This window comes from Anomalospiza imberbis, chromosome 7 (genome assembly GCF_031753505.1).
Source record: "Anomalospiza imberbis isolate Cuckoo-Finch-1a 21T00152 chromosome 7, ASM3175350v1, whole genome shotgun sequence".
NCBI classification, from domain to species: domain Eukaryota; kingdom Metazoa; phylum Chordata; class Aves; order Passeriformes; family Viduidae; genus Anomalospiza; species Anomalospiza imberbis.
In genome coordinates, this window is record NC_089687.1 from 15,844,644 (window position 1) to 15,858,191 (window position 13,548).

The following is a 13,548-nucleotide window of genomic DNA, read 5'->3' on the forward strand; positions in this document are numbered from 1 at the left end:
GACACACCAACTCCATGTGTGTCAAAGATTCACACTGGGAATGAACATCCAGATATTCAAAGCCAGGCTCAGGTTGTGTTGTAGAGAGCAAACTACAACTTTGATAGAACTTGAACTTACCATGGTTTCATAGGGCTGGAGGAGCCCTTCAGTGGGGCTGACAGACAGGATCTTACTGTCTGACTGACGGATCTTCCATGTGAAAACCATGGGTAGCCTTGTGCAGTTTTTAATGCTGTACATTCGTGTAGAGGAGGTCCCTATATGGAGAGGCTTGAAGTAGAGAATTCCATCACCTTCTAAGAGCAAAAGAAGGGACTGCCCACAACTCTGGAGAACAATCTCCTGTGGAATTAAGAGAAAAAGTAACAGATATTAGCTAGAAGTCTCAGGTGCCTCTGGAGGAACCTTGCAAATATGTTGTTTCTTCTGAGAGAGAAGCAAGAACAAACTGGATCTTAATAAGGAGGGGAAGAGCTTTAGGCTGTCCTCTCAAGTCGGGCCCTTAGCATAATACAGTGTATTCCAAGAGATGGAAATGCAAGGAACAAGGGGTACAGGTTGTTTGGCACTACAAAGGCCTTCTTTCTGCAATGTTGACTCCATATTAAATGTTGAAAATATTCTTTCATTTCTATTTCCAAAGATAAAAATCTAAACTAACCATTAGGAGATGTAATAAGCATCACAGTGCAAGTCACTGTGAAAAGGGAAGACTACAAGGGAACAAAACTTTGCTCACCATCTTCCACTTCCCTCTCCTTACCTTGGTGTATGCAGGATAAGAGTTCAGCTCCAAAGGCAGGACATGCTGCTGCAAGACTGTGTTAACTGGGTGAGTTGAGAGAAAGAAAATCTGGTGGCCTCCTGGAATGACATGTCCTAAGCTGGGCTTGATGAAAACAGAGGGACAGGCAGTTTGGTTCACACTGAAGGTTATCAAAGAGGTGCTCGGGTTGGACAACAGCATGCTGCAGTAGGTATCAGTGTCACAAACCACAGGAGGAAAAGTCTGGTGGAGACAAGCAAAAAGGATTGCTTTCACTGGGTTTAAAAATCAGCTTAAAGAAAAAGTTTTTATTGTATTCAATTCCAGGTTCCAATAAGCACTATCCTGAGTCTATGGAAAACTTTCTAACTGCTTCTTTTCAAGGAAAGAAATTAAACCACCCAAGGGTACACAAATGATGGTCTTTTCCCTTCCCACAGTGGCCCTCATGGGCTCATGGGACTGGTGAACATATGTTCTATCGTGCCATGCTTTATGTCCATCCAGTAAGCGAGCTGCTTGCTGGTGCCTGCAATTTCTGCATGGATAATGACATCCTGGATGAAGAATTCCAGCAGACTAGAATTTGCTCCACTTCGGGCACATCAAATAAAGGCTGCATGGCCTAGATTAGCTGAGGAGATTTCATAATAGGTTCTCAAGACTATTCTTATGTTTTAGGATCCGATTTCACTTTACCTCATCAGAAAAATACTTTACTGTGCCACAGAAACAGCAGGAAGAGAGAGAGAACCTTCCCCTCTATCTTACAACCACTTCTCTTTCATAAGTGAGGATTCTGTTTGCCCAAGTGCATGCAGTTTTTGAGGCTCCTGAACCTTTGTTAGTACCTGTATCTACCTAAACATAAAGGAAGGTGATCCCAACAGCTTTTCGCTCAGAGCTAATGAGATGGTCAGTGCAGCTGACATGGATGGTGGAAGCTGGGAAGCTAATGCAGGAGAAACAGCATACTACTTTTGTACCTCAGCAGGAGCCTCCACACCTCAGAAACCACCAAAGACACATCTCAGTGCAAGGGGAGACAAAGAATTCAGAGGCAAACACTGAGTGTCTCTGCAAAGATCCAAAGGTCAATCAGTTACACACTTTGGGGACATCCAGGATGTACTGTGGAATGATGTGCTCCCGTTTTGCTTCATATGTGTGTGCTCTCAGCCTCACAGTCAGGCACCACGACGGACAGATGGTGGCATCATTCTCAATGTTGGTGTAGTGTCTCATCACCTGCAGACACACGAGGAACAACACAGTTTGTGCAGGAAGGGAGTGTGGCAAGGTGCCTTCACAGAATCACAGATTAATCTGAGCTGGAAGAGACCGAGTGCACATACTACCTTCAAGCAGGTGCTTGTTCAATGACATCCCTGGAGCTAAGGAATTGACATTTTCAGGGAAGAAGGACTGACCAGAGCCAGATGAGAAACAAAGAGAGAGAGACTGGCAAATGCTAAGTTTCACTTACCAGGACATTTTTGGGTGCTAAATCTCTTGTAACTGCAGACTCACGTAACGTGAATCCCACGTCACTGGGGAGAGACAGTGCCCTCAGCAGCTTTACTTGTGGAGGGCCAGACACAAAGACCAAGCTCTTGCCCATCACCCAGGCCACAACAACCATTCTTGTGCAGGCTCACATCTACACTAATAGTGTAATAATTCATAGTAATTCCTCCTTCAGTGAGGTGTACCATGCTTCATGTTTCCTAGGGGTAAGAGCAAGTGTACCTGTGCATGAGCATGAGATGTGACTTGTTCTGTCATTTCTCTGCCAGGACACAGGTGAAAGAGACTTTAACCCAACAGAGTATCAAAGCAGTGGCCAAAAGACTTAATAGAGGTGCTAGTTTTTCAAATTCAAAATTAAGGGTTTAAACTGAATTTTAACTCCCCTAAAATACTTTTTTCTGCAAAAAGTTGCTTGCTAGGTCATCTCTGGTCTTAGTAATTCCTACTAACCTTATAAATAGCAAAACCTTCCAGCTCTGCTGCATAAAGACTGTTGACCTGAGTGGGCCTGCAAAAGACATAGAAGGTTGAAGACTTCAGCGGTGGGATGTCACAGATTTCAGGGTGCACTTGGAAGGCACTTCCATGGCTTGGAGTCCAGGCAACAATGACATTTCCTTTGGTGTGGTTGGTCACACAAAGAGAAAGAGATTCTGCCTTGTGTGGTGGCATGCAGCATCCAAAATCATACTCCCTGGGGCTGACACTGACATGAGCAGGAAACAAGGCCAGGTCACTGCTTACACCATCATAGAAATATTCAGCCATGGCACTGGGTTCCAAGTATTCCTTGGGTGGCTGGTCCTCAGAAATCTACAGGATGGAAATATCTCAGTGTGAGTAGGGAAAGTGTGACTGTGGGAGACACCAGGTGCTGACTGCCTTCATGAGCAAGAGGGCATGCAAAATGCACTTCAGCAAGAGTTCCTAGAACAGCTCAAAGTCTAGGCTTCAAGGAGGCTTCTGTTTGAAAGCCTCAACCTGAAACTAAAGAGGAAGCAAAAAATGACCGCATGATTGAGTTAAAGCCAGAAAACAGCTTTGTGGCTAAGATAGGGTAAAAGCCAGCTGACAAAGATAGTGTTGGTGTGTACTGGGAACATCAACAGCATAAATACTAAAGAAATCAGTCTGGCACTTGCAAGCCCTTATAGATCTGTCTTCGGTACAACGGATTCCCAGCATATATAGAGAAGAGCTGAAAGTGTCTCAGATTACAGGGAGGGTAGCTCATACCTCAGGGGGCAGCATGAAGGCTCCCTTTTCATCCATCTGCAACTTCCCATTCTTCAGCATTTCACTCAGGATATCAGGGGGGTAGAAGGTGAATCCCCTCACCATGTTGGTTCGGTACCAGGAGAGGTGTCTTTTTTGAAGGGTGGTTGGCTTAGCTGTGTCTGAATGGCAGGTACCAAAAAAGTCCACATATAGGGGTTCCTGGGAAAACACAATTCAGGGTAATAAGAAATAAACTGTCCTGTGATTGCTTTGAGAGTTTCACCATACCAGTATCTCACTTCCAAAACCATGCTTAGCATCTGCAGTTTTAGGCTGCCATTTACTTTATGTCTCAATGTGAGACAAAAACTTTCCTGAAACTGGAGTGAAAATTGAAGGCACTCAGTGCACAGCTATGCACTGAGTTAGGAGAGAGACCTAAATGGACAAAAGCCACAGAGGATGCACCTCACCCTATCCACAGGCATTACTGACTGTCCACATCCTATTGCTGATAGGAACCTGCACCATGGGGATTCTGCTTAACAAGAGTCTAGGGACTGCACTTGGGTCACAATAACCCCAGGCAGCATTACAAGCTTGGGCAGAGTGGTTGGAAAGCTGCTCATCAGAAAAGCACCTGTGGGTGATGGCTGACAACAGCTGAACATGAGCCAGCGTGTGCCTGGGTGGCCAAGAAGGTCAAGGGCATCCTGGCTTGTATCAAAAATAGTGTGGCAAGCAGGACCAGGGCAGTCATTGTCCCCCTGTACTCAGCAATTGTGAGACTGTGTCTTGACTACTATGTTCAGTTTTGCACCCCACAGTACAAGAAAAACATTGAGGAGCTGGAGTGTGTCCAGAGAAGGGCAATGAAGCTGGTGAGGGGTCTGGAGCACAAGCCTTATGAGGAATGGCAGAGGGAGTTGGGGGTGCTTATCCTAGAAAAAAAAGGCTCACGGGAAATTTTATTGCTCTCTACAACTACCTGAAAGAAGGGTGTAGCTATGTGGGGGCTGGTCTCTTCTTCCAGGTAAGAAGTGATAGGACAAGAGAAAATGACCTCACGTTGTGCTTGGGCAGTGGTTAAATTGGATAATGGGAAAAATTTGTTCACCAAAATGGTTGTCACCCCAGGTTGCCCAGGGATGTAGTTGAATCATCATCCCTGGAGGTATTTAAAAGACATGCAGATGTAGCACTTGGGGACATGGTTAGTGGTGGACTTGGCAGTGCTGGGTTAATGGCTAGACTCAATGATCTTAGAAGTCTTTTCCAATCTTAACAAGTCTATTATAGCTATCAATGAAAATGCAGTGGGAAGAGATTTGCAGGGACTACTAAGTGAGACAGGCCAATCCTGTTGGATTACACTGGAAGATGCCTCTAAAGTATCACAGCAATGAAACCACCCTTCGTCTCCCATACCTGGTGGTGGACAAGGCACACGACTCTGCGGTGATAATTCATCGGGTGAGCAGGTCGAAAGATCACCTTCAGTGTTAGCGTTGTTGCGCCCTCCAAGACTCCGCAGGGGCGATCCAAGGAGAAGACGCTCCCTTTGCAATCAATATCAAATTGGTAATAGGCCGGGACATCTGATGTGTTGCTGATTTGCAGTGTCCGCATCAAACTTTCTCCAAGATTGATCCACTCAAAGTCCACAGAATGCTGGTGCAGGGACACAGAAGGACCTGGCACAACATGCAAGATCCTGGACCTGTCACAGCTGTTTATTCCAACATGTCACTGCTGCACTTAACTGATATTCCCAAACAGATTCAACTCTTCAGCAAACCCACTAGTCCTAGCAAACAGCTGGACATTCACTTAAAACAGTCAAGCAAGTATAAATCCCAAAGGGTACATCAGGGACAGCCAGATCCCAGCAGGGGTTCAGTCTGTGACTGCAGGCTATGACAGCTCCTAGTCCTTCCTCAAGCACTAACCTATTCCCTCCAGTGGTAAGAAGCTGACAGGGAGAAACAGGAAAGGCTTTGGTACCTTTACATGAGCCAACCACTTTCAGAACAGTCTCCAAGTGACATGCAGCAGATGTGATAGTGAAATAGTCAGTACTGTGCTCTCCTACTACTTGGGGCTGAAACCGTATGCATAAGACCAGCTTCCCTTTGGCAGGAACAACATCATGGGACACATCACAGGAGAAAACATAATCACGAAGCAGAAGGTCTTTTGCTCGTTCTATTCTACATGGTGCATCAACCTACAAGTAGAAAAGAAACAGGTTAATAAAGGAGCCAACATGAGCCAGGATGACTCTGAATGAAGGGCACTAATCAGATAAGAACTGTAGTTTTCAGCAGTTCTAAACACCACCAAGAACACCAAGGCCACCACAGAACCACTGTGCAGCAAACCTCTGCCATCTTGTTCTGATGGAGAATGGGTGGCAACAAGCTCCTTCAACATGCTCAGAAATCAGCAAGCTGCAGCAAAACTCCCGGGGATCTCTGGGGTTGGAGTGCCCCTCCTGGTAGGTGGAAAGATGGCTCAAGGTGTCCCTAGGGGCCAAAATAGTGTAAATGACTGCTGTGACCAGGGCAACATCCAGGCAGGTAAATTATTTCCCTCTATCCATAGTTCCACCTTGTTTATGGGTCTTCTTTTCCCAAAAAAAAACAAAGCTGGTGCTCTGACACCATACTCAAGACCCTTAAAAAACTGTCCTGATCCTTGCCTGGCAATGCTGAGCACCACTGCAGTGTGGATAATAATAGTACAAAAATTAGTATGCCTTTTCCACTCCCAAGCTGCAGGGCCTGTGGAGGAGTCAGCACTGCTATCATCCATGTCAGCAGTCTCTGAGTACATCCATCACTTAAGAGCCTGGGATGGGCTGAGCTGGCACAGGTAACAAGGTGCTCAAATCCATTTGACTTTTTGAACAATTCACTGGGCTGCATTCCACAGAGGGCAGTGGAAGATCCATCAATTGCCTGGGACACACACGCACACACACACGCACACACACACACACGCACACACCTATTTGAGACTGACACAACTGCCACACAGGATTGATGGAGTTGTCCAGGGTGGGCAGGAGAGCTGCAGGATGCAAAGGACATGGTGAAGTGGACCAAGCACAGAAGGGAAGCAGGGGGAAACTGCAATACCACGCTGCAAATGGCTAAGTTGCTAGAACTGTAGCTGGAAGGCAAGGGTGAATGGCATGGTTGGTAGAGGAAGGCTCATCACCTCTGCTTCATTCACATTCACAATTAGGTTATTTTCACAGCATTAAGGGAGATACACAAGACCAATAATCCCAGAGAAATGTGTCAGCTTGCCGGCTTCTCACACGAAGTCAATCTCCCTCTCCCCATACCACAGACATGTTGAAGATTTCCACAGACTTCTCCACAGTTGTCCCCACTGCTACTGATCCAAAACACAGGGCATCCTGAAACTTTCCAGGCTGTACACCTTCAGACTTCTTTCCTGTCACGCTCACACACAGGCAGGGGTATTTGGCTGTTAAAGAGAATAGTATACTGTATTAGGAAAGACAGGTGGAACCTCTACTCTTGAATATTCAACACTCAACTGGACAAGGTCTGAAGAACCTCAGATAACTCTGAAGTTGGATCTGCCTTCAAAGTTGGCCCTGATTTGAACCAAATAAACTCCCTTCTAGCCCTTCATAATCACATTTTTTGTTTGTCAGTGGCCATACAAGTCACTTCAGGCATGGACTTGCTAACGAAATTGTTGCTTATTTTAGCTTGCATCCAGAAAGCTTTAGAAATTTCCCTCTGCTTCTCTGTCTAGCAGAGACAGTCAGGAGACACTGACAAAAGTCAGTGACAAAGCCAGGAGTTTGTGGAGGCTTTTTCCAGTGAATTCCTCTTATTTCTTCCCCTCTGTCAACTTGAACAGGCCTTGGAAATGCTGGTTTGGTGAAAGCATGCCACAGGGCATATTGGACCCTCTGTCTCTTCAGATAACACTTCCAAATTGGCAAAAGTACATTAGAGAATTCCACAGGCCACTTTCAAACTATGGGCTTCACTTGCTTATCATTGGGTTGAGCCAAGTGTAGCAGAGCCTCAGAGTGCAGGCCCTCCATGTATCCCTGTGGAATGCTATTCCGGAGTTAGGGGTAACACACATTTCTTTGAGTGTTAAATGCAAGAAAGACTCACCCAGGGCTTTTAGCTTGATTGTCCTCTTTTGTTTCACTTCACCTCCAAACCAGCATGTTGCTGCTGCATAATACACCCCAGCCACCTTGGGCTTGAAGACCACCTTGACCATGCACTCAGCACCTGGGTTCAGTGTGCCACACGTAGGATCCAAGGAGAAAGGACTTGATGTCTCCCAGGCAAAGATGCTAACGAGATCACTAGGAAATGGAGATATATTTTAAGCAGATCCATAGATCATTTGCTGCCTGTGCAATCATGCATAGGGTGGGCCTTTCCAGTTAGGATATTCAGCTGGGATGTGAAGCAACCAGTGCTGAATGGAAGAATCCCAAATGCAGCTGGACAAATACGTGATGCTGTGAAGAAATTTGTCTCTAGTCTCTGCAAAGGCACTGTTCACACTTTAATGAATCTTAGTTATTACAGCTAAGAACTTTCTTAATGACCATAAGGTGATAGCAAGTAAATCAGTTCCACAATTAAATATTTGCTTTTCCTGTATCTAAATTTGCAGCTACTTAATTTAAATGACTGTTTTTTCCTCTGTTATATGCTCAAGTGAGAAAAGGGGATTGAGCCATTTCCCTAACACCTTAATCAATTTTCCAGAACCCCCTTTGCTTGTTTGATTTCTGCAAACAACATGATATGCCATCAGCTTTTTCTATTTTATTGACCTAAGCTGTGTGCTGCTTACCATCCTTATCCTCCAACACAGTGGGCCTATCCATTGTAGCAAATTATTTCTCCAAGTGGAGACTGAAACACTTGAAATGGTCGGAAGTACACCTCCTCCTTGTCTGGGAACTTCACTGCATTCCTTTCTACAGTACTGTCCTTCCTCATTAAAATAGGACAAACCTTGGTAACTGGGAGCACCCTTGCACTTAAATGACTAAAATGTTTCCAGCTGGTAGCTCATCTCTCCCTGTTCATGCTGGGCAGGTTGCCTTTGGCTAAACGGAAGCCCAGGCCGCTCCAGTGAATGTGGGATGTCCTCAGTGGGACACTGTGCTTGTCCCCATCTAGTTCCTGTGCGTGAATAGTTCTCAGCATATGCTGGCAACAAACAGATGTGAGATGCCAAGATGTGCCCACAGTGACCTGTACTACCATTCTGCTGCCTTTCCTGCCAAGACCTTAGGGAAGGCAGAGTTTTGCCTGCCGTTAAGGCAGCCAACAGAACTAATAACCACTGGAATGAGCTGCATTCACTGGACATTCCAAGAAAGTGGCAAAATACCTGACAAAACAGAAAGAGTGTCTGCTTAGCCACCTCTCACTCACCCAACGTTGCACACAGGAAACGCCACCTCTGTAGCACTGTGGATAGCACAGACAGGCAACTGGACAGCAGCCGGGATGGACAGACAGAAGCGTGGAAGCATTGCATGCAGGGTAACAGAGAACTCACCCTCAGCCTTCATAAAGAAGATGTTGTCTTCATAATCCCTCTGCACAGAAAAGCAAAGGCAGACAGCAATTAGATGGATTCCACCTTGCAGATGCTGCAGCTCCACCCATGAATACCTGTCACCTTCACCACTACAAGTGTTGGGGAAAAAATGTTGGCAACAGAGGCACCAGTGGAGGCCTCTGCGCAGGACAGAGAGCATATGAATCACTCAGAAAAGACAGGCAGTGTGGAAGAAACTCAGGCATACTTCTCTGCCAGGGAACACAAAAACACATCAGGGAGAGCAGTTGAAGGCCACAGTAGTTTCACCTGGTTTGTTTCAATGCAGATGGATTTCTTTCAGTATTTTCAAGGTCCCAGTTCAGCTGAACTGAAGCATGTACAGCTTTTCTTTGAGCTCCATGAGCACACAGAAGTATCAGTCATTGATTAAATGCTTTGTCAGCTAGAGATCTAAGCAGATAACACACAACTTAAAGATGCAGCATCGACAGCACTGTGTACAAATAGCCTCAGGACATCTGCTAACAAGCCAAGATAGAAGGAATTTAAAGATATGTGTTTTCTATGCTTCCCATTTGTCACCTCTCCTGAGTAACACTTATAAAGGTAAAGAGAGACCTCGGGCACTGCAGCACACACAGTCCTTGCTCTCTCTAAGAAAGGCAGACTCCTGCTTTAGCAATTTGTCTGTGCTGCAGACAAACTATTCACTGAAAATGGAACAAAGCCAGCAGCTTATTTCATAAAGGGAACACTGAACAGTCATCAGAAATTGATACTAAGAGAGCAGGGTACTGGGAATCTGTCCAATGACCATGCTCTAAGGCTAGGACAGAGGTACACATCAAAGACATACAGCTATCAACAAGAGCCAGAGATCAACACTCAGAGCCAAGACAGACACTACTAACAACCTGAAAAATAAGAAAAGGGTATGGATAAAAAGAATCATTGCTGTTTAAAATAACGCTTACAGAAACACCCTCCATCCAAAAGAAGGGAGGCCCCTGACATATCCCTTTAGAAAACTGGTAGTCCTTGAATGTAGAGGCTTTGGAATCTCCTGTAGGAAGGCAGAAAGTGAGCCCCTCAACCCAAGTTTCTGCACTAAAACCACCCAGATGTGTTTCCTTGGGATCAAAGCAGGTGTGGACAGTTTAAGCATTATATCTTACTGAGTTGAAAGGCAGAAGTAGTACATGAAAAACTGGGAATAATACTTTTTGTGAGGATTCCTCTCATAACTACTGGCAAACTCTGCAGAGAAGTCAGGGATGAGGGCTCCCTCAGGTAACGAAGATGTGGAGAGATCAGGAAGGCCATTTTGCCCACTCCTTCTATGCTAGAATTTCCCCAAGGACTCATGCATTCAAGTGAAAACAAATCAGAAAGGACAAGAGAGGCAGAGGCCCACTGCTCTCCCCCGGCAGGCAGCCTGAGCACTGAGAGTAGTTGTGATGTTGCTGCTTTACCTTTTCACTGGGCCGGAAAACGATGGGCAGAGTTACAGACATACCAGGGTTCAGAGTAATCGGCTGCGGGAAAACTGTGAAGAAGAATGGCGTGGAAGGAGCCCTGGACAACAAAATCAAAACAAGAGATTTTGTCTGAGGGTGGGCAACTTAAGTTAGCAGAAAAGAGAATAAATAACCAACACCTCCTGACCCCACAATTTAGAAGCACTTTACACACTGGACCCCAAGGGTACTTTGGCAGCAAAACAGTAGAGAGGGATAGAACCCACATGTCCTGAAAACTTATTCCCAGCCTAAAGTACCTACCCCTTCCTTGAACAATATTTTATGTTTTCAGGACATGCAGTATGAGCAAAACACATAGGGCAGACACATTTGAGTTTCAGAGCAGGGAGGGTCACAGGGACTGCTGGAATGGCTCAGCACCCAGAGGGACTCCGGGAGCAGTGGTTGTAGGTCACACTAGTGACTGGCTGGCATACATCCACAATTAAAATCTCACTAGACTGGAAATGCCTCACAGACAGAAGTATCAGCAAAACAGAATTTAAAACAAGGCATTTAATTTAACAGACTTCTGCCAGGAACAAGGCCTGTGTTTCTGAATTAGCAGGTTTCGGTCCTGCAACATAAGGGTGCACGCATTTTCTCCAGCACAGCACTCAAGGGGAGAGAGGGGAGGTGAATCTGAGAAAAAGTGATGATGTGACTGATACAGCAGGAGGAGTGAAGATGCAGAGAGAGCTTGAGGAGTACAAAGGACAAACAAACTTCCCACGCACCTGTAACTCAGCTTCTGGGCTTTCCCATGAACATTTTTCAAGGTCAGGTGTTTGATCATCTCTTTTCCAAGTTCCCAGCCATGCCAACTGAGTGTTTCGGGCACCTCAATGCCCCAGAATATGACTTTCTTCTTCTTTGGCTCTCTTGCAGACACCTTAGGGAGTAGCAGTTCGGGAGGAAGGGAAGAGAAATCACTCAAACAGCCCTTTCTCTACACTAAGGGTTTCTGACTCTAGACACGGATGAGAGGAGCCACCCCGCGGCAAAACTCCAGGAGTTTCCAAAAGCCTCCCCGGGGTTCAGAGAGGACACCTCCTGGCCACAGCCCAAACAGCAGATACTAAAACGTGTGATGAAGGACGATTTTTTGTTTCTCTCCTCTCCCTGCCTACCAGACAATCCCAAGTCAGCAGCACTCTTTGCTCCTCCGCTCACCTTCCTATCATAGCCACTCTTCCGAAAAGAGTCAGAGTTTTCGGGCTCGTCATGCACCTGAGCAAGCATCTGAGAAACAAGGGGAAAAAGTCCTCACACGTGCTGCCCCTGCACCCACAAAGCCTTTGCTGCCAAAGCCGGGCACTCCCAGCGACCCGACGGCCCTGCTCAGGCTCCTGGCGGCGCTGAGCCCCTCCCTGCAGGGAGCAGCCCCCGCTGCGTCCCCAGCTCGCAGCTGAGGGCAGCCCTCTCCAGAGAGCACGGCTGTCCCGCTGACCTGCGGGTCACGACTCACAGCCCACAGCCTGTGGAAGGGCTCTCCTCGGCGCGGGAGAGCACAGCCCTGCCCACTATGGGCCCACAGAGCACAGTACAGCAAAGCTGTGCTCTGTAGCCTGGCCTGGCCCGCTCGAGCCCCGTATGGGTGAGTGTGGCAGGACCCTGTTCCCTGCAGCGAGCGCCTGCCCAGCTCCCTGGGGCACGGCCCGCTGCATCATGACCCTGCTTGGCCCCGGAGCGGAGCAAAAGCCCGGGCCCCGAGTCACCATCACCCTTGGGCCTGGCCGGCTCCCTCGACCCCAGCCCGGCCCCCTGAAGCACCGGGAGCCCGGGGCACCTCGGTGCCGGTGCCGACCGCTCAGCGCCGTGCGGGCCGGCCCGCGTTGCCGTGGAGACCGGACGCGGTTGCAGCGGCTCCCGCAGCGACGACGGCGGCCGCCTCGGGTCAATTGGCGCGGGCAGCGGCGGCCGCCAGGGGGCGGCGGAGGGACGCGCAGGGAGGGGGAGATGGAACGGGAGCGGGGCAGGGAGAGGCCGCGGGCAGGCGGCGGCCAGGAGAGCGTGGAGGGCTGAGGGAGGCGGTGAGGAGTTCTCAGGGGTGCAGGGAGGAGACAGAGATCAAGGGCAGATGGGACGTTCAGGGGCAAGGAGATGGAGGAGGGCGGGAGGAAGAGGGAGGGATGCAGGGGTGCAGGAGAGGGCGTAGGGCGAGGGGTGTTGAGGATGAGTGCGGGGCGGGCGGCAGCATAAAGCTGAGCCAGCAAAGAGGGGCCGTGAAGTCCGTGGGTGCATCGGATGGATGAGTGAGGATAGTGCGGGGATTGCAGGGTGGCAAGGGGTCACAGGCTGCAGCAGGCTGGAGAGTGCTCTCACAGGAATGGAGCGACACCTTAATGGGGCCAGGTCACCCTAAGCTCCTTGGGGCGTTGGTGACACAAGTAACAAGTTCTTATCATTGGCAAAAGTAGTTATGGGGCCAAGACCAGCAAAGGCACAGAGGATGGGGAGCCCTGGCTGCGTGAGCCCATCAGGTATTCTCATGGGGCACCACCACCACCATGGGACAGTCCTACATCTTCCCAGTGCCCTGGATGACCCTCAAGGAGACAGAACCTTCATTTTTCCGGTGGGGAGGGAGAGATAGTGCCTCCAGGGTGCGCAGGCAGCTCTGTGGTGGAGAGTGGCTGCATCAAACCGCACAGGGAGGGTGCCCGGGCAGAGGCAGGAAGGAGATGCAGCTTTAATGGCATTTGTCGATGTTTACAAATGAGTCATCCAGCTAAGCAGCCCAGCTGTAAATCAGCACTCTAACTCTTCCAGCATCAGTTGTGTCCCCTCCTCTGTCCCCCTAGCTCTGGACAAGTGCCTGGCTCCTCCAGAAACAACCTCATAAATAACGGCAACAAAACAAACCCTCCTGCAGCCACAGAGGGCCTGAGTGCAGCAGGCGCAAGATGAACGCCTCCC

The 13,548-nt window shown here is 48.1% G+C and overlaps 1 protein-coding gene across 1 annotated transcript in view; it reads right to left on the reverse strand.

The window, feature by feature from the left end:
* CFAP65 (cilia and flagella associated protein 65) overlaps window positions 1–12,428 on the reverse strand; it is a 31,961-nt gene extending 19,533 nt beyond the window's left edge. The window contains exons 1-14 of the mRNA XM_068195573.1: window positions 12,403–12,428; window positions 11,803–11,871; window positions 11,367–11,521; window positions 10,582–10,684; window positions 8,977–9,143; window positions 7,687–7,886; window positions 6,870–7,015; window positions 5,522–5,744; window positions 4,946–5,211; window positions 3,536–3,736; window positions 2,750–3,112; window positions 1,880–2,017; window positions 767–1,012; window positions 121–345 (exon numbers count right to left, since the gene is read on the reverse strand). Coding sequence (XP_068051674.1) covers window positions 121–345; window positions 767–1,012; window positions 1,880–2,017; window positions 2,750–3,112; window positions 3,536–3,736; window positions 4,946–5,211; window positions 5,522–5,744; window positions 6,870–7,015; window positions 7,687–7,886; window positions 8,977–9,143; window positions 10,582–10,684; window positions 11,367–11,521; window positions 11,803–11,871 — 2,502 coding nt within the window. The 5' untranslated portion in view covers window positions 12,403–12,428. The remainder of the gene's footprint in view (window positions 1–120; window positions 346–766; window positions 1,013–1,879; window positions 2,018–2,749; window positions 3,113–3,535; window positions 3,737–4,945; window positions 5,212–5,521; window positions 5,745–6,869; window positions 7,016–7,686; window positions 7,887–8,976; window positions 9,144–10,581; window positions 10,685–11,366; window positions 11,522–11,802; window positions 11,872–12,402) is intronic.
* Between the last annotated feature and the right edge of the window lie 1,120 nt (window positions 12,429–13,548).